Source organism: Macaca nemestrina, chromosome 9 (assembly GCF_043159975.1).
Source record: "Macaca nemestrina isolate mMacNem1 chromosome 9, mMacNem.hap1, whole genome shotgun sequence".
NCBI classification, from domain to species: domain Eukaryota; kingdom Metazoa; phylum Chordata; class Mammalia; order Primates; family Cercopithecidae; genus Macaca; species Macaca nemestrina.
Genome location: NC_092133.1, coordinates 55,316,935 through 55,335,346, shown reverse-complemented (window position 1 = coordinate 55,335,346; position 18,412 = coordinate 55,316,935). Strand labels below are relative to the sequence as shown.

The window sequence follows — 18,412 nt, the reverse complement described above, 5'->3', positions numbered from 1 at the left end:
CCTGCAGTTTTCAGTTTGTAATGTATCTTGGCATGGATTTCTTTGGGTTTATCCCATTTAGGGTTTTCTCAGCTTGAATCTGTATGTTTATGTTATTTGGCAAATTTGGGAACATTTTGGCTATTATTTCTATGAATACTTTTTCAGCCCCACCCTCTTTCTCCTTTCTTTCTTGACTTTAACATCATGAATATTAGCTCTGCTATAGTCTCACATGTCCATAAGACTGATATATTTTTTTTCAGTGAGTTTTATCTCTGTTGTTCAATTTGGGTAATTTCTATTCTATCTTCAAGTTTACTATTTTTTTCTCTTTGTCCTCTTGAATCTGCTGTGGAATCCATGGAGTCTATTCAGCTTTTGACTTCACTTACTGTGTTTTTATGTTCCAAAATTTTCATTTAATTCTTTGTATCTTCTATTTCTTTGCTGCTTCTGTTTTTATCTGTTTTAAGTGTGTTAGTGTGTGCTTGTTGAACTATTTTTATGGTGGCTGCTTAAATATTTTTGTCAGATAATTCCAAGATCTGCATTATTTTGGTTTTGGTATCTTTGATCATCTTTTCTCATTCAGGTTAAGATTTTCCTGGTTCTTGGTGTGATACATGAGTTCCATTTGTATCCTGGGCATTTTAAGTTTTATGTGATTATATTTTGGATCAGATTTAAATCTAGTATTTTAGCAGGACTCCTCTTGACTATCTACCAGTGGGTGAAGAGTATGGGGTAGTCACTTCATTGATGTCAGATGGGGATAGAAGTCCAGGTTTCCTACTCAGTCTCCAGTGACACAGGGTAGGGAGGGGGGTCAGTTACTACTTGGAGGAGGTAGGAGTTTAGGCTTCCACTAGGCCTATGTTAACATAGTCTAGGTCAGAGAGAGAAGGGGTGTCTCATTACTACTTGACATGTGGCTTCACATACTATGAGGACAAGCCTCGTTTTCTTTGGGCAGTGGTGGAAAGTCTGGGTTCCCTATTCAGGCTTCTCTGATACCACCCTAGCAGAGGATGGAGGGAGAAGGATGTCCTCTTATAGATGTAAAAGGATAGAGGTCTAGGTTCCCCACTTAGCGTTGGCTGGTACATGAGGGACTACAGTTTTTTTGTTTTTTTTTTCTATACTGTTTGCCTGGGGTATGGTGGTTATTGTCTAAAAGGTTTCTGTATTCCAAGACATCTCAGTCTCTTTCCTGATCCTGTGGGTAAAGAGAACAGACTTTCTGGTGTTCTTTATTTCTTTTCTGTCTGTGCTCATTGGCACAGACAAAAGAGACATCTTTGTATCCCATTAACACTGAAGTGCTCAATAATCTGTTTCTTGAATGAATGAGTAAACAATAGATAAATGTGGGAGAAATAGGGAAAAGAGTATTTACTCCAACCTTTCCCTGTTCAAAATGTCTCTTCTTGGTTACATTCTCATTAACAAAATCCAAATATCTATATATGTGTCCTACATGGATCTCTAAGTGCAATTACATGAAATAATAACAGCAACATATATATAAACAGAAAATGTGTACTAGGACCTGCACTTTGAGGATATACAATTTGACACCAGAGGTAGAGGAATTCCCACACATGTCTACCAATCTCAGTGAATTCCTGAAACCCTTCAGATATAAAAGGAGTATTTTAAGGACAATTAGGCTACCTAGTGAATATGAACAAGGGGTAAGAGAGAAAGTGGTGTTTTCATTTGGAGTATGGGAAAGCAATGTTCATTTAGGAATTCATTTCTAGAGGAAGAGGTCAAAATGAGTTCATTCCTTATGGACTGAATAAGAATTTATCCAGTTTTTCATAATTTAAAATGGATTATAAACTTTGGAAAGTTTATCCAGTAATTTAAATTTTCCTTTCTGTTCAAGCATTCTGAATAACAAGATGATATTTAAAATGGATTTTAATCAAGGAAATGTGTCTTCATTAGAGTTAATGACAGAAAAAATCAACATCCATGAAATCAATGTCTACTACTTTTTAATAAGGCTTCTTAAAAAAGCAATGTCGAAAAATTATACCACACTGTGGAAAGTATATTTATTTATACGTACTGCACCAAGACATATTTTACATGGATTTTATAACTATCATTATGGAAAACTTAACAAAGGTAAATTTTCTTGTTAGTAAACACAGCTTTCATACTGGTAGCTGGGAGTAAAATCATGCAATATACACAATAATTATCCATTTTCTAGGCACTCTGTCTTTATTTTTATTTTTATTCTTGGAAGCATTTTTGAAAACAGATGAAGCAAACTTTAGATCATTAAAGGCCCTAAAAACAAAGGCCAGTTCCCATTCAAGGGACAGAGAAAAATCACAGAGAAATACTGCCCTCCAGTGGCCACCTAAAATAGATGTTGGCAATGTACTAGGAATATAAACCTAAAATCCAAGATGTAATTATTCTTTTGATGTATTTCTTACCAAAGACAACAGAAATATGGAGGGTTTTTTTTTTGTTTTCAAATTTTATACATAACAAATACAGACAGTTCCTGACTTATGATGGTTTGGTTTACAATTGTTTGACTTTATGATGGTGTGAAAATGATGCATATTCAGTAGAAACTGTACTTTGAATGTTGATCTTTTCAACACTTTTTTTTTTTTAATAAAATAGGCTTTCTGTTAGATAATTTTGCCCAACTGTGGGCTAATGTGATCTGAAAGTGTTTAAGGAGGCTAGGCTAAGCTATGATGTTTTGTAGGTTAGGTGTATTAAATGCATTTTCAACTTACAATGCGTTTAATGGGACATAACCCCACCGTAAGTCAAGGAGCATCTGTATAAAGAAACACCTTCCTTGCTGAGTCTATATGGTCATTGTCAATCCACAATTGACAAGCACAATAATTTATGTTATATGTATCAGTCTGTACACTCTAAATTAGGTGAATGGTATCTACCAGGAATTATATAGACTCTAGAGTAAATACCAATAGAGAAAATGAAGGACTAAACTCTGTATTTATAAGATATTCAAACAAATGGCAGGAATATTTTTTTCGCCATCAAAATATATAAAAATATATTCTATTGCTAAGTACTTAATTTGAAGAACACAGATGCCTATGTGTGTTCTTCTCTCTCTCATTCCTGTTGCATTTTCCACAGCTTGAAGCTGATTTAAATCTGGAACCATGATCTTCATTTAAGAGAAACTAGAGAAGTATGAAAGAAACAAATACAAAGAACAACAAAGTTTCCTAAATACTTTTCATACATAGTCCTGTCAACTTAAGAATCCTTTAGAGTCTGAAGTGAGGCTTTTAAAATGATAAATTATAGGGAATGCTATGTAAGAAGTTTTACAACCTATATAGCATTTGCCATTTTAAAAGCCTTAGTCTCACTAAGGCTTTTAAAACACAAAACACACATCTGGGCTATTTATTCTCTTCAAATTTTCTTCTACAAACATGAAAGTGCTGTAAGTATAAAAACTACCTGCAGGATAGAGTTCTTTTAACTTCTCAGGAACTGTTTCCAGGGATAAACGTAGGCTATCTTAGAAATTTTAGTAAAATCACTAGAATTTAAAAGTAAACAAAGGAGATTATCCTCATGATAACTAATTCAAGATAACAGCTGGTATGTTTTGGCTGTGTCCCCACCTAAATCTCATCTTGACTTGTAACTCCCACAATTCCCACATGTCATGGGAAGAACCCGGTGGGAGTTGATTGAATTATGGGGAGGGGGGATCTTTCCTGTGCTGTTCTCATGATAGTGAATGAGTCTCATGAGATCTGATGGTTTTAAAAAGGGGAGGAGTTTCCCTGCACAAGCTCTCTTTTTGCCTGCTGCTATCCATGTAAGGTGTGACTTGCTTCTCCTTGCCTTCCACCATGATTGTGAGGCCTCTCCAGCCATGTGGAACTGTAAGTCCAATAAACTTCTTTCTTTTGTAAATTACCCAATCTTGGGTGTATTTTATCAGCAGCCTGAAAAAATACAACAGCTAAAAGACATCTACTTAGGTAGAAGTCTGCGAATCCCACCTGATTCACCATAATATTTCATGAAACAGTCACTCTTTTATCCTCTCGTTTTCAATGTCTTAAAAAGACCCACAAAAAGAGGAAAAAATTAGTAGTCAGTATGAAGTAGACAGCAGGACGAGTGTGTACATGAAATGCTCATCAATCTAAATACCACAGGTTTAAGATCCTCTAGTCAAATGGGCAGGAACTGGTATCACAAATGATTATGGAAAGGAATCTAAGTGAAATAGAAAAAACTCTCATGATCTTTTCTACTTAATTTTTCTGGAAAATAAAATTCCGTATAGTTATTTTGAAAAGAAATCTAGCACTGCTATTTGACAGAACTAGAATCAAGGGAAACCTGAGCCTAAAATTTGAAACTATATTTAGTAAAACAAATCACTATATATTTTGAATCTTACCGAACATAGTCAAAATATTCTTTGTGCTGATTACGATAAAAAACAGAAAACTTAAGCATGCGTCCTGCAATCACTTCAGCCTTCTCCAACAATTGTGTTAGATGAACTTTTGAATAGTCTGGAAAAAAACCAAAAAAGTTTGTTATTAAAAATTTTGCACCAAAAGTACCAACTATATACTTAATAAATTGAAGATTATTAAAATTCATCTATACGAATTCAACTTAATAAATAGGAAATTCCATTTAAAAAAGAAAATATTCATTGTCTGTGTGGCACATTTTTCTTTCTACAAAACATTTTTGTTATGGTTTATGGTTGTTTCTTAGAATACCTTTGCCTGCATTTTTCCATTTTTTGAAATTAGAGATACTGAAACAATTAAGTTAAATAACTTTTCATAATCCAAGTAATATCCATTAGCACCATACTAGCTTTTCTTCAACCAGTTGATAAACTGAATAAAAGAAGCTTATAATCCGCAACCAATAGAAAAGTTGGACAGCAAAAATAGTAATAAGTACATAAGACTTGGGTACACAACATGCTTGAAACTCTAAAGCATCTGTCAAAGTAATCTGATTTTTTTTAACCCACTTTTTGTTTTGAAAGTTGTTTGAGAATTGCTGTCTAACTCCTATACCAGAAACTAGGGAAATATTTTGGCCTGTAAAGATTAGTAACAATTTCCAAACAGAAGCAACCTAGTTAAATTGCTTCATTGGCTCAATAAACAGTTACTGAGATTAGAATATACGATGTAAAAGGTACTATGCAAAATTAGATGATCAAGTTAAAAGATAAAAAAAGATATTACTATTCCTTGCAAAGAACGGATAATCTAAGAGAAGAGATAAATATATGTACAATAATGATTTATTATGGTAAGTATTAGCATTTTGAGATTGGGATAAGCACAAGGTTTTAAACGCTGTCATAGACTAGAAAAGAAGTAGCTTAGCCTGTAGCATTCTATTTTATTTTATTACCAATACATTGTACAGTGCCTAGCTCACAGTATGGGCTTAATTAATGTTGAATGAATTCAATGTTCAGATTAAAAGTCAACTTATACAAAATAGCTTTATCAAAACTTAGAGTCAAGGTTATTGATAAAGCTTATGTGAAAAGTCTGTAAATTACTCTGATAAACAAGAGCTTTGAACAGGTTAAGCTCCTTGTAGATTCAGCCTCTCTCTATAATTTTTTATAGGAAACGGTCATCTTGATGAACAGGAGGAAACAAAGTTTCTTTCTAAAAGACAAAAGGAAAGGATGACAGGAGTACTCAGGCAGAGATATCTTTGTATCCCATTAACACTGAAGTGCTCAATAAATGACTGTTTCTTGAATGAATGAGTAAACAATAGATACATGACTGAGATGAATGATAAGTTTCCAATCTAATGGAATATTAAGGTTCAGTTCCACATCAAACCTCCCAAAACAATGGCTTTGAGGTACTTTCTAGTGAAGGAAAGACACACATATGTATACAGGACACTAGTTTAGATGCAGATTTTCTTAAGGTCTTTTAGTACTCCAGTGAAAAATCTAGTAACATTTCTGCTAGGGACAGTCACTGAGATCTGCCTCCATTCACCTGAATTAGAAAAGGATTTTTGTAGTTTCTGCCTTTCAGTATTGGTGAAAATGAAAAAGGAAAAAAAAAAAAAAAAAGAAGAAGAAGAAAGCTCTGTCCTCTCTCAAAATGAAGCTAAAAAATATGCTGAGTATATTTTCAAACTGCATACCTTTTTATTTGCACAGTTTTCATCTTGAAAAAATCAAACTATGGATATAGAAAAAAAGTGATTTGAAGCCATTACTCAGATTTTTCTGAGAACTTCAGCTTCCTCCAATCAATACAACATTGTTTATTCTGTTATACAATGCTACTGACAGTGCAAAAAATGACCAATGTCATATATAACACCTTGCAATTACAAAAAAGAAATATTTTTCTATAATTAGCTTTCCCAGATCAAAAATTAACTTTTTTTCTGTATTTGTACCTAGTTCTCTTACCTGCAGTGCAGAATTCTATAATTTCACTCCATTCAGACACAACATAATCACCATCAACTTGTTTTGAGGCAGTCTGCACTGCTACCGTATATTCAGTTCTTGGACTTAAAAACCAGTGTCCACGGACAGTCATAGGCAAGGGAACAGCTTTTGCCACCAATTTTGTGGGAACATCCTAGGAATGAAAGAAGGAAGAGAGAGAGAAAAATGAGAGGAGACAGAGAGGGAGGAAGGAAGTGAAGAAGGAAGAAAAGGGAGAAGAGAGGAAGGAGGGAAGAGAGAAGGAGGGAAGGCACAAGGGAAAGAGGGAGGGAAGGAAGGAGGGGAAAGGAGGAAGTTAATTTAGTAGTATAACTTTAATCAACTGTAAACAATGGAGAAGAATTTATTAAATTCCTGACTGACAATAGAATTTTCTGCTTAAAGATACTTAACAATTATTATATTTAAATCTCTTATTTGCCATATGCAAAAAACTAAGAACTAACTTTATCAAGAGACAAGCTTGAGGTCATACAGCTTGTTAATAACATAAATGTACTTGGATTCCAGTTTTCTTGATTTCTAATATGGTATTTCTTTCTGTACACTATATGCTCCTCAAAATGCAGCATTCTCATACTAAATGACAAAACTTTAAAAAACAGAGGCATAAAAGATAAAGTTCAATAGTATTAAAATATTATATTTGGTTAACTTATACTATCCAATAATTTTACTAAAGCTGCCCATTACTTGATATTTTACATGTTAAAGGAGAAAACACTAAAAATACGAATTTTTACTTCACTTTCTTTTTTTTTTTTTTTTTTTTTTTTTCTTTTTTTGAGACAGAGTCTTGATCTGTCGCCCAGGCTGGAGTGCAGTGGCCGGATCTCAGCTCACTGCAAGCTCCGCCTCCCGGGTTCACGCCATTCTCCTGCCTCAGCCTCCGGAGTAGCTGGGACTACAGGTGCCCGTCACCTCGCCCAGCTAGTTTTTTTGTATTTTTTAGTAGAGACGGGGTTTCACTGTGTTAGCCAGGATGGTCTCGATCTCCTGACCTCGTGATCCGCCCGTCTCGGCCTCCCAAAGTGCTGGGATTACAGACTTGAGCCACCGCGCCCGGCCTTCACTTTCATTCAAGTATAGACTCTATGTGTCTTTCCAAGGATATGGTATTCCAAGTGGAGAGTGAAGAAAAAGGGTCAAATCTTGAACAATTCATCATTTAATATTTGAAATTTAAGATTTCAAAGCCATATAAACAAGGCAAATGTCAACAAAGAGAATATCCATCACTAGAAAGCATAATCAGAATTGGAACTCAGAAAAAATAATGACTGCTCAATCTTGCTCCCTCTTTCACACTTATCTGTAGTATGTATGATCCTCACTTATCTTTAGTATATATAATTGCACATCTAATAAAAGCAATATTTCTAGGTAAGATAAGAAAGTTCCAAAGTATCTACCAAGTTAAAACTTGATATCAATATTAAGGTATTGATACTGATTTTCATCATTGGTGAAAACACTGCAACATAAGAAAGAATGCTTAAAGCAGATAACTGTTATTTTCTCTATAGATACTTCTGGAGAGAGAGCTATATCAGAAAAGATATATGATATGTGAATAAATATCAGAGAAGTGTTATATGTCTAAAAACATTTAAAAGTTAATAATTTTCATTCTCAAAACTAAAAAGCAAAAGACAAAAATTTTCATTATCAAAACAAAAAACAAAAAGCAAAAGACAGCAGACTATCTAAAGTAATTTTTAGCCCTAAAATGTTTTTAAAATACCTTGAAGTTTATAAATTGCATCAGATTCCTTGTTTGGCAGTTAAAGGAAAAAATGTGTGCTTCAGGGGAAAACTATGCGTTGCCTATAGCACCCTCTTCTGGCTATCAGTCTCTGTTATGGAAGCCATTTTACAATTCTGTAATTTGTAGAAACTAATAACAATTCAGTTTTTCTTGTCTAAATACATACAAATAAATTATGTTCAGTGGAGGACAACCCTCCTCTTCACCCCTCCTATCAGAACTTCCATACCAGTTTATACCTGGATCTACAAATGAGTCTTTTCTTTGGATTACCCTTTGAACTGGTTATAACACCTCATCGGTTTCCTCATTAATGAGTTAAATAAAATCTTTAATGTAAATTAATTTTTACATCTAGATGATAGTCATGATTTTACCTTTTTTTGAAAATTATCTTCTAACAATAAGCATGGCATTTCATTTTCTTACAAAACTTATTAGAATGATAGGGTTTTAAAGTTACATATAATTTTTATTTTTTCCCAAGTCAAATACATCACATAAGCCATTAATAGAATATTACTCGTTCTTTTAAAATGTCCTCATACTTAGAAAGTTTTAAGATGCAAATGAGCATGAGTATTTGTTAGACTTTACCTTGTGTTTAAATTTATTGGAGTTCTTGTTCTCTTTCTTGTTGAGGTCAATAAAATAGTGTGTAATGCGATCCTTTGATTTTGAATCCATTTCCCATGAAATCTTGAATGAGTCACACGTTATATTGCTTATTTTGATGTTATGTGGTACAGGAAGTTCTTCCATCTCTGCTATGCCACTGTCTTGTGATTTGTTCCCTGCAAGAAAACAATGCACAGGAAGTTAATTTCCAATTAATGGATTTTCCAGTTTGCAAGGTCTTTAGCTATGTACATATTTCTGAAATCACTTCATTAGTGAATCTGAGATTTCATTTTGTTCATGAAGTAATTTGAGTTTTAATGGTAGTAAAGAACGTTTATAAGGTCATATTACCAATAAAAAGTAGAGATGACTTAGTCCTTATCATCTTTACATTTTCCATTTACTTTTCCAATTTGTTTTCACAGAGTGAACACAAAAACACTGACACTCTAGTTTTCTAATCTATGACATGTTAGTTTTATACAGTTAGGATCCCTCTAAAAAGCCTCAAGAGCCTATTTTTCTACATGACCAATCAATTTTGCTCTAAAGTAATATCAGATGTTTTAAGCCAGATAATTTCATAGAAATGTTGATAATGAAAGGGTCCATCCAAATGAAGGAAATATTTCTTTAAAAGTCCATGGCCTAGCAGTAACAGTCTATAAAAATTCCCCCTCCTCTTTCATTTTGGAAGCATTATATAGAGAAACAGCATGTAATGGTTTTACTACATATACAAATAATACTGAAGACCATTCACTTACAAGTTGCTATCTCAAGGATAACTCTAAAAATCTTTTATCTGTGGAATCTTGAATTTAATTTTGAGAGCTGAAACAACAAATAAGGCTAAAAGAAAAAAGATGATTGCCATAGTGATTGATATTAAAATCCTGAAGAATTTATATGACACCTAGTTACTTTAAAGATTATCTCTACACTTCCACTTAGAGAAAATGCTAACAATTTCGCTGACAGTATAGAGCAGGATTTGACGGATCATAGGACAAAAAGAAAATACAGACATGCCAAGTTTGTTTTATATATAGGAAAGACATACTAGAATCAAATTTTACTCCATTTTTTTCTACATTCCCTTTCCCCAGGCCAACATAATGTTCAATGCCTCAAAGGAGAAAAAAATTGTTATTCAAATAAGAAAAAATGTTAGGCCATAAATCAACTACTTAACTTGTTCCCTAACATAATAAAATGTTCAACAAAAAAACAACAGTGAATGTCACCTTGTGGCAATACTTTCCATTTCCAGATTAGATTGTTCTCTCCTCCCCCACATTTCCATAACAGTCATTGATACAAACCTTTTGACAATTCCCAACTTCATTAAATCTTTGACCCATGTTGTCTCATCTCAACCTGCACTGTAGCCAGAGGAACTCAAAGGCAATCAAAAATTAATTTCAAAATAAGTTATTTAATTTTATTTCTTGAACAATACTTTTAAAAATCCTTCTTTCTTCTCCTATGTACTTTCTTCAGTCCCGTTTCTCCACATTCCCTCTCCACAAAACTCCCGAAAAAACTACTTCACCTTTAGTTTCCTCCCCATCAGGTTGCATAGAATCCCCAAATTACTTCTAGCTTAAAGCTTTTCAAAAGTTAAGAGCAGGGAAGAAATCAAGTGAAGTCCTTATAATGGCCTTGGGAAAGGGAAAGGCAAAAAACACTCAAAACCACAGCAATTAGTAATTTTATACTATTTTGAAAAGCTCACATTTCAACCCATTAGTCTGTCCTACTTGTCTTTAAACATCAGTAATAGTAATGAAAAACTTTCTGAACTCTAATAGTAGAAATTTTTGTAGAACTCATCTGCATTATAACTATGTCCATATAATTTCACAACTGAGTGAAAAAAATACAATTGTTATTTAGGATCATGTAGATAAAAATAAAGCTATTTTGCATTTGATTCAATTTAACGGAAACATAACTTCAATACAGTAACACTATCTAAGATACCATTAATAGTGTTTGCATTTAAACTTCCACTATTGTTATCTTCTTCAACCTTAAAGTCACAAATGATTATTTTACAGAACATAATACTTTGTTTTTTGGATTTTTCCTTCTGATTGTTAAAATTCAAGAGGAAAAAAATGTTACTTTTATTATAAGTGAAAACCTTTGCTCAAATTATATTTTTCCCATTGGGAACAATATAAAGCTCAAGCCTAGAAATAATTTGTTATATTAAAAATCTTCATTTTCAAGCTACTCATCACAAAACCACTACATTAACTAGTTCTTAACAAAACCACTAGATTAACTTTTATGCAACTTTCTTACTTGGGTAGGCCAAGTAAAAAATTTAATGTAAATAAATCTTACAAGTTTACATGTAACTTTCTTCTTCCTCACTCTCTGTGAATCAATTTTTAACTGAGATTTTGAGATAAGTGACAGAAGACAATAATTCTGTCTCTAAAAACTGATGAAAAAACAGTTATCCACATGACACTAATAATAATCAGTTACCAGTCAGTACTATCTCAGTTCTGTCAATCAATCATACTTCCCAAAGTAGCTTCCTTTCCTTAGTAAGACTTCATCTTACAGACAATTCTAGCTACATATCTCTACTTTACATGCTAAATGGTTCTAACATCTATGGCTACACTGTGGATTGGTACAACTGAATGCAGAATGAATGTACTTTTGTTTCATGTACTTTTGTTTATCCACAACATGAAAGTTGCTTTTGAGAACAAACATTTCAAAAGCAGTTTCTAATGACAGCAACTATTGAAATGCAAGCTGAAAACACTCCAAATTACACTAATAATACTTTCTATATACAGCTCTTTTCTCATTGAGCTTGTTATCTTATAAAAGAATGATCAGATTTTTGTTAAAAAACAGCTTTATTGAGATATAATTCATATACCATATAATTCATTCATTAAAAGTATACAATTCAATGGTTTTTGGTAGATTCAAACTTGCGCATCCACCCGTACAAGCAATTAAGAACACTGTCTTTACCCCAAAATAAAACCCCACCTAAGCCATCATCCCTCCCACTCTGACCACACATACACACTTGACACCTCCCTTCAGCCCTAGACAATCACAAATCTATTTTCTGTCTCCATAGATCTGCCTATTTTGTACATTCATATTAAATGGTATCATACAATATGTGGTCTTTCGTGACTGACTTCTTCACATAGCAAAAGGTTTTCAAGCTTCATCCACGTTGTACCAGTACTTCACTTCTTTTTATTGCAGCACAATATTCCACTGTATGCATACACCATTCATCAGCTGATAGACATTGGGTTGTTTCCACTTTGGGGCTATTATAAATAATTCCTCCATGAACATTTGTGAACCAATTTTTGTGCTAACATGTATTTCCATTTCTCTTAGGTGTATACCTAAGAGTGGAATTGCTGTGTCATATAATAATTTATATGTTTAACTTACTTAGGAACTGCCAGACTTTTCCAAATTAGTTGTACATTTCACATTCCCATTAGCAGTGTATGAAGGTTCCACTTTCTTCACATCCTCACCAACATTTAACATTTAATATTATCTATCTTTTTTTTTTTAATTGAAAAAAGGTATCATAGCGGTTGTGTAGTGGTATCTCACTGTGGTTGTAATTTGCATTTCCCTGATAGCTAATGGTGTTGGAAATCTTTTCACGTGTTTATTGGCTATTTGTATATCTTCTTTGGAGAAAAGTTTATTCAGATCCATTGCCCCTTTTTAAAAATTGAGTTGTCTTTTTTTATTACTGAGTTGTAATGGTCCTTTATCATCTAGATACAAGTCTATTATCAGATATATGATTTGCAAAAATGTTCTCTCATTCTGTGGTTTGTCTCTTTTCCTTTTTAAAGCACAAAAAATAATTTTGACCAAGTCCAATTTATCTATTTTTCTTTTGTTGCTCATGCTTTTGGGGTCATATTTTAAGAAAACACTGCTTAACCCAAGGTCATGAAGATTTATTTTCTTCTAAGGGTATTATAGTTTTAATTCTTACATTTAGGTCTTTGATCCATTCTGAGGTAATTTTGTATATGGTGTGAGGTAGGGGTCCAACTTCATTCTTTTTCATATGGATATGTCGCTATATCAGCATTGTTGAAAAGATTATTCTTTTCTTATTTAATTGCCTTGGCACCCTTGCCAAAATCAACTGGTCATAAATATATGGTTTATTTCTACACTCTCAATTCTATTCTACTGATCTTGATCCCCAACTCCAGTACTGCACCAACTTGATTACTGTAGCAATGTAGTACATTCTGAAGTCAAGAAAGGTGAGTCCTTCAACTTTGTTCATCTTTTCAAGACCTTTTTGGCTATTCTGGGTCCCCTGAATTTCCATATGAATTTTAGAATCAGCTTGTCAGTTTCTGCAAAGAAGTTAGATGGGATTTTGCTAAGGTTTGAGTTGAATCTATATATAAATTTGGGGGTATTTTCATCTTAATAATATTGTCTTCCAATCTATGGAACATGAGGTGTCTTACCATTTATTTAGGTCTTCTTTAGTTTCATTCAACATGATCCATTCTTACATGCCCAAAATAAGCAAGAGCATTTAAGGAGAAAGTAAATCTACATTATCAATGAAGAGATCACTGTAGATTAATTCCCTTTTAAATGTCTATTGTGGAAGTTTACAAGCATACATCAAGTAGACAAAATAATACAATGAATCTCCATGTACCTATCGCCCAACTTTAAAACACATTGACATTTTGCCAGTTTTGTTTCATTTATTTACTATCTGGTTTTGAATTCATTCACCTTTTCTTAGATAAATTTTATTTTGATAGAATTTCAGACTTACAAAAAAGTTGTAAAACTAGTACTAAGAGCTCCCATATACCCTTTACCCAGATTCTCTACTTGTTAACATTTTACTGAATTTGCTTTATTATCTTCTCTGTCTCTCCCCCTGCCACCTCTCTTTCTCTCCACACATACACATACACATTTACTTCAGAATCATTTGAGAGTAAACTGCCCACAGGATGGCCCTTTATTCCTAAACACTAAATTGTATATTTCATTAGAAAGATACTCTCTTACACAACCAAAGTATAATGATCAAAATCAGAAAATTACTATTGCCCTATCATCTAACCTATAGACCTCATATTTCAGTATTTGTTTTTTTAAAAAATCTGCATAGCAGCAAAAACAAAGTCCCAAAACCTTGTGGTCACAGGTTGCTATTTGGCCGTCATGTCTCTTTTAATCTGGAATAGTTCTTCAGTCTGTTTGTCTTCCATTTTTGAAAATAATTTTGTAGAATGTTCCTCCATTTGAGTTTGTCTGATGTTTCCTAATCATTGAGATTTTTCTTTTTTTTTGGCAGAAATACTGTAGACATAATGTTGTATATGTGATAATTGGTTTGTTCCATTACTGGTAAAGTTAATGTTCATCACTTGGTTAAGTTAGTGTCTACAAGGTTTCTCTATTTTTCCCTTTTAATTAATCAGCATTTTTGTGGGGAGATATTTTGAAACTATGTAAATGTCTAGTTTCACATCAAACTTTACCCCACTAATTTTAGTATCTGCTGATGATTCTTCCCTGAATCAATTAAAAATTTGCCAAATGGTGATTTTCTATCATACCATCTACATTTATTACTTGTGGTCCCCTATAAGGAAGAACTTCTCCATTGTTTATAACACTAGACGCTCAGGTATCCTATTATTCAATGTGGGTTATAATGTGGGTTTGAATGTTTGTGTCTCCTCCAAAATTCATGTTGAAACTTAATTCCCAATGCAATAGCATTAAGAAGTGGAGTCTTTAGGCAGTAATTAGGTCATGAGGGGTCCTCCTTTGTGAATGGGATTAAGGCCTTCATAAAAGAGTCTTCAAACACAGGTTAGCCCTTTTGCCCTTCCAACTTCTGCCATGTAAGGACAGAGTGTTCATCCCCTCTCTGGAGGATGCAGCAGCATGGTGCCATCTTGAAGCAGACAGAAGCCCCCATACACAAAATCTGCTCACATTTTGACCCTGGACTTCCCAACCTTTGGAACTGTGAGAAATAAATGCCTATTATTTATATATTATCCAGCTTCAGGTGTATTTTTATAGCAGCACAAATGAATTAAGACAGTCTGTTACTATAGGTTATTTTGTTGCTTAACTTGACTCACATTTGGTCAATATAAGCCCTTCAAGCTGGTTCCTTTTGGCATGTCCTCGTCATTATTTGAGTATTTTCTTACTTTCTTCTATTAACAAGGTGTTTCAGGCTTATTTTATAGTTTCAAACCCAAGCCTTGCAATCAGCCATTTCTCTGAGGAGCTAAGGCTCATTTTGGTAGAGGATAGCATTTGAGACTAAGACCTGAGTATTAGGCTTGCTCATTACTGTTAGAGTGTCATTGCTTCTAGGGCCTCTCAATGGCTACAAGAGATAGGAAATACATGCATATGTGTGCATACTCATATCTATATTTCTACACTTACATATAACAACACCATAGGTTTATACTGATAGATCCAATTCTAATCCAACATCACAGGGTTCATTCCAGTTTTCCTCTTTACCATCTCTACAATCACAGGTTAAGTATACCTTATCCGAAATGCTTGGGACCAGAAGTGTTACAAATATCAATTTTTGTTCCGAGTTTGGAATATTTGCATTTTTAGGAATGCCAATCTGAAATCTGAAATCTGAAAGCCTCCAATGAGTATTTCCTTTGAGTGTCATGTCACCACTCAAAAAGTTTTGGATTTTGGAGCATTTCAGGTTTTAGATTTTCAAATTAGAGATACTCAACTGGTACTTCAACAGTGAGAAACCTGGCTCTCATTATTTATATTTACTTATTTGCTCAATATAGCATACACTGAAGCAGTTTCTGCATTGCTGATTCATTCCACTGTGGAAAACCTATTAACCAGTTCAACATTTCCTTACAATTCCTTTTGTATTTGGTCTGAGAGTTTATAAACAAAACACTATTTTCAAAAATTACTTGAAAACTTTACCTAAAAAACTAAAAGGTAATTTTTACCTAAAAAGTATTGAACTTTAGTTAAGAATATGCATGCTGAATTAGTTTTTGGTGTCTACTACTTTGAAATGGATCAAATGGATAGGTTAGGTGGGTAGATGAGTATGTGTACATTAAATCAGAAAGTGTCAATTGAAGTAGTGTAGACTATACAATTCCTTCAACTTTTCTGTTTGAAAGTTTCCTAATATTAGTCAAAAATAAAATATAATGGCAAAATCTATTTTTTTGCCTTCAATGTGATTATGGTATTCATGGGTAATGTAGTTTATCTGCTTTATTATGAATATAAAAGCAATTAATATGGTTCCAAAAAACTACACACACATACACAAAATACTTAAGTATCACCTTCCTATGTTTCCTGTTTCCACCCAGCTCCTGAAGATAACTGATATAACATTAAGAGTTAGATGGTCAAATCAGGCTTATGGGTATCAGAAATATACAGTACCAAATTTTACGAATACTTTAAAAGATAAAGGCAATCACAAGAAATAGGCAATGCACGGAGAAGACTGAGACTCTCAAGGCAACTCCCAAATCTTTACACTCTCCTCCTGTCCCCAATTAATATGCCCTCTTGTTGAGATTTAACATATAATGTTCTAAATGGTGTGTGTAAAATAACACACAATCAGTTATATCTCTTTTATACCCCTAAATTACATAGCTTTGATACATTTTCCAGTGAGCCATGTTCCAAAAATCTACAAATTTCAGGCTTACTTACAATAAGACCAAGTATATCTAAAAAGCATTTCACAAATAAGGCCTCTTCATTAACATTCTGCTAGTAAGTCTCATTAGTGTGTTTAAAAGGAAGTCTGGTTACTAGCATGTTTGCAAAGGAATTTGACCAGATCATCTCTTTCTTTTCCTGAAATCCCTGATAAAGGAGGAAAATGAGTTGACCATTAACAAATCCATTAACCATTAACAAATCCCATTCGTTTCTGGCCTTCATTTATTTCCACTGCTTTTGTTCTGTTTTGTTTTGTTTTGTTTTGAAAAATACACATAGAATCCCGTTCTATTAGTTAGGTTTAATATTTTTTTCTATTTTCTCCCACTTTAATTTCTTTTTTAATCTTTATTATTTCCATTCTGGTGTTTTAGTAGGGAATTATATAGTTGTTTTTCCTTAGTATTTACAATAGGAGTTTATTTCATGTGTTTCTACTGTTTTTGCCCCCCACTGGTAATAAATGTTTAAACCTATCCTCTTTCTCTGACCAGTACTTTGGGCATATCTAATTTATTGAAATCTTCCTTGTTTTGATCATCTTCTGGACACCATTGCTCCTTAGTCCCACCAATTTTGCCTTGAAAACAATGAATAATTTTTCCTTTACATAATATCTTTCCTTGAGTGCTCCAATAAAAGTCAACCTAAAATCTTAGCTACAGTAGTTAAGAGGGCCTAAATGACTCCATCGAAATAAAGAGAGTGTTTGCAAAGGTAATGATGGTAGTTAGTTTAAATAATAAGCCTTAAGCCATCTTTCTAAGAAACAAATGGTAGGTGTTAGGTTCACTTCCCTTAAAAACAGCAGTCAAGAGCAACTTTCTCATGTTTTATTTCCTTCCTAAAGTTCTAGTGATTAAAAAACCTCTAACAAAGAATAGATACGACTATTTTATAATTGTAATTACGTATTTGTGTTTAAATAAATATATGTTTTAATAACTTCCATTACAAAGTCAGAGATGCAGTATGCTGGGAGAAAACTGCTTTCCTCATCACTAAAAACAACTTTGAAATACTGTAATACTTTCAAGTTCAGTAAAAGAAAAACTAATTAAGATGGTAATAAAACTCAAAATAGTAACCACAACTAAACACCGAAACTATTCTCTGCTTTACAATAAACTGTCACAATAAAAATACTCTTAGTGGTAACATTGAACATTGTTGGAACTTTTAGGAAAAAACAAATATCACTTTATCAATAACATTTACATATTGTTTTGTAACCTATTTTTTATTTAATAATTTATGCACATTTTCACATGGCTACATATAATTGTAATCTTTTTGTATTCTATTCTATTAATCAGTCATCCTAATACTGAACATTTAGATTGTTTCCAGTGTTTTCCAGTGTTGCAATAAGACTTTAATCAACACTATTCTAAGTACATTTTGGGGCATATCTTTTTTTTATCTTTGAAGAAATCCTAAGAATTGCAAATGTTGAATCATATTGGTTTTTACCAATCTGTATTCCCAATTACAGTTTTAGGGTGCCTATATTTTGTACCCTTAACAATTCTATATACTGTTGTTTAAAACACACACACAAACACATACACGCAGATATATCTATCTATCTATCTATCTATCTATCTATCTATCTATCTATCTATATCTCAACAGGCAAAAATTAAAATCTTATTTTATCTTAAAAGAGCAAAAAGTGAATCTTGACCTAAACCTTCCATTTTACACAAAAGTTAGCTCAAAATAGATCAAAACCTATAAAACAT

At 33.0% G+C, this 18,412-nt stretch overlaps 1 protein-coding gene across 2 annotated transcripts in view; it reads right to left on the bottom strand.

The window, feature by feature from the left end:
• LOC105466191 (phytanoyl-CoA 2-hydroxylase interacting protein like) overlaps window positions 1-18,412 on the bottom strand; it is a 64,362-nt gene that overhangs the window by 4,914 nt on the left and 41,036 nt on the right. For both annotated transcript variants that reach the window (XM_011715215.3, XM_011715216.3), the window contains exons 2-4: window positions 8,859-9,055; window positions 6,452-6,626; window positions 4,424-4,541 (exon numbers count right to left, since the gene is read on the bottom strand). In XM_011715215.3, coding sequence (XP_011713517.1) covers window positions 4,424-4,541; window positions 6,452-6,626; window positions 8,859-9,055 — 490 coding nt within the window. The remainder of the gene's footprint in view (window positions 1-4,423; window positions 4,542-6,451; window positions 6,627-8,858; window positions 9,056-18,412) is intronic.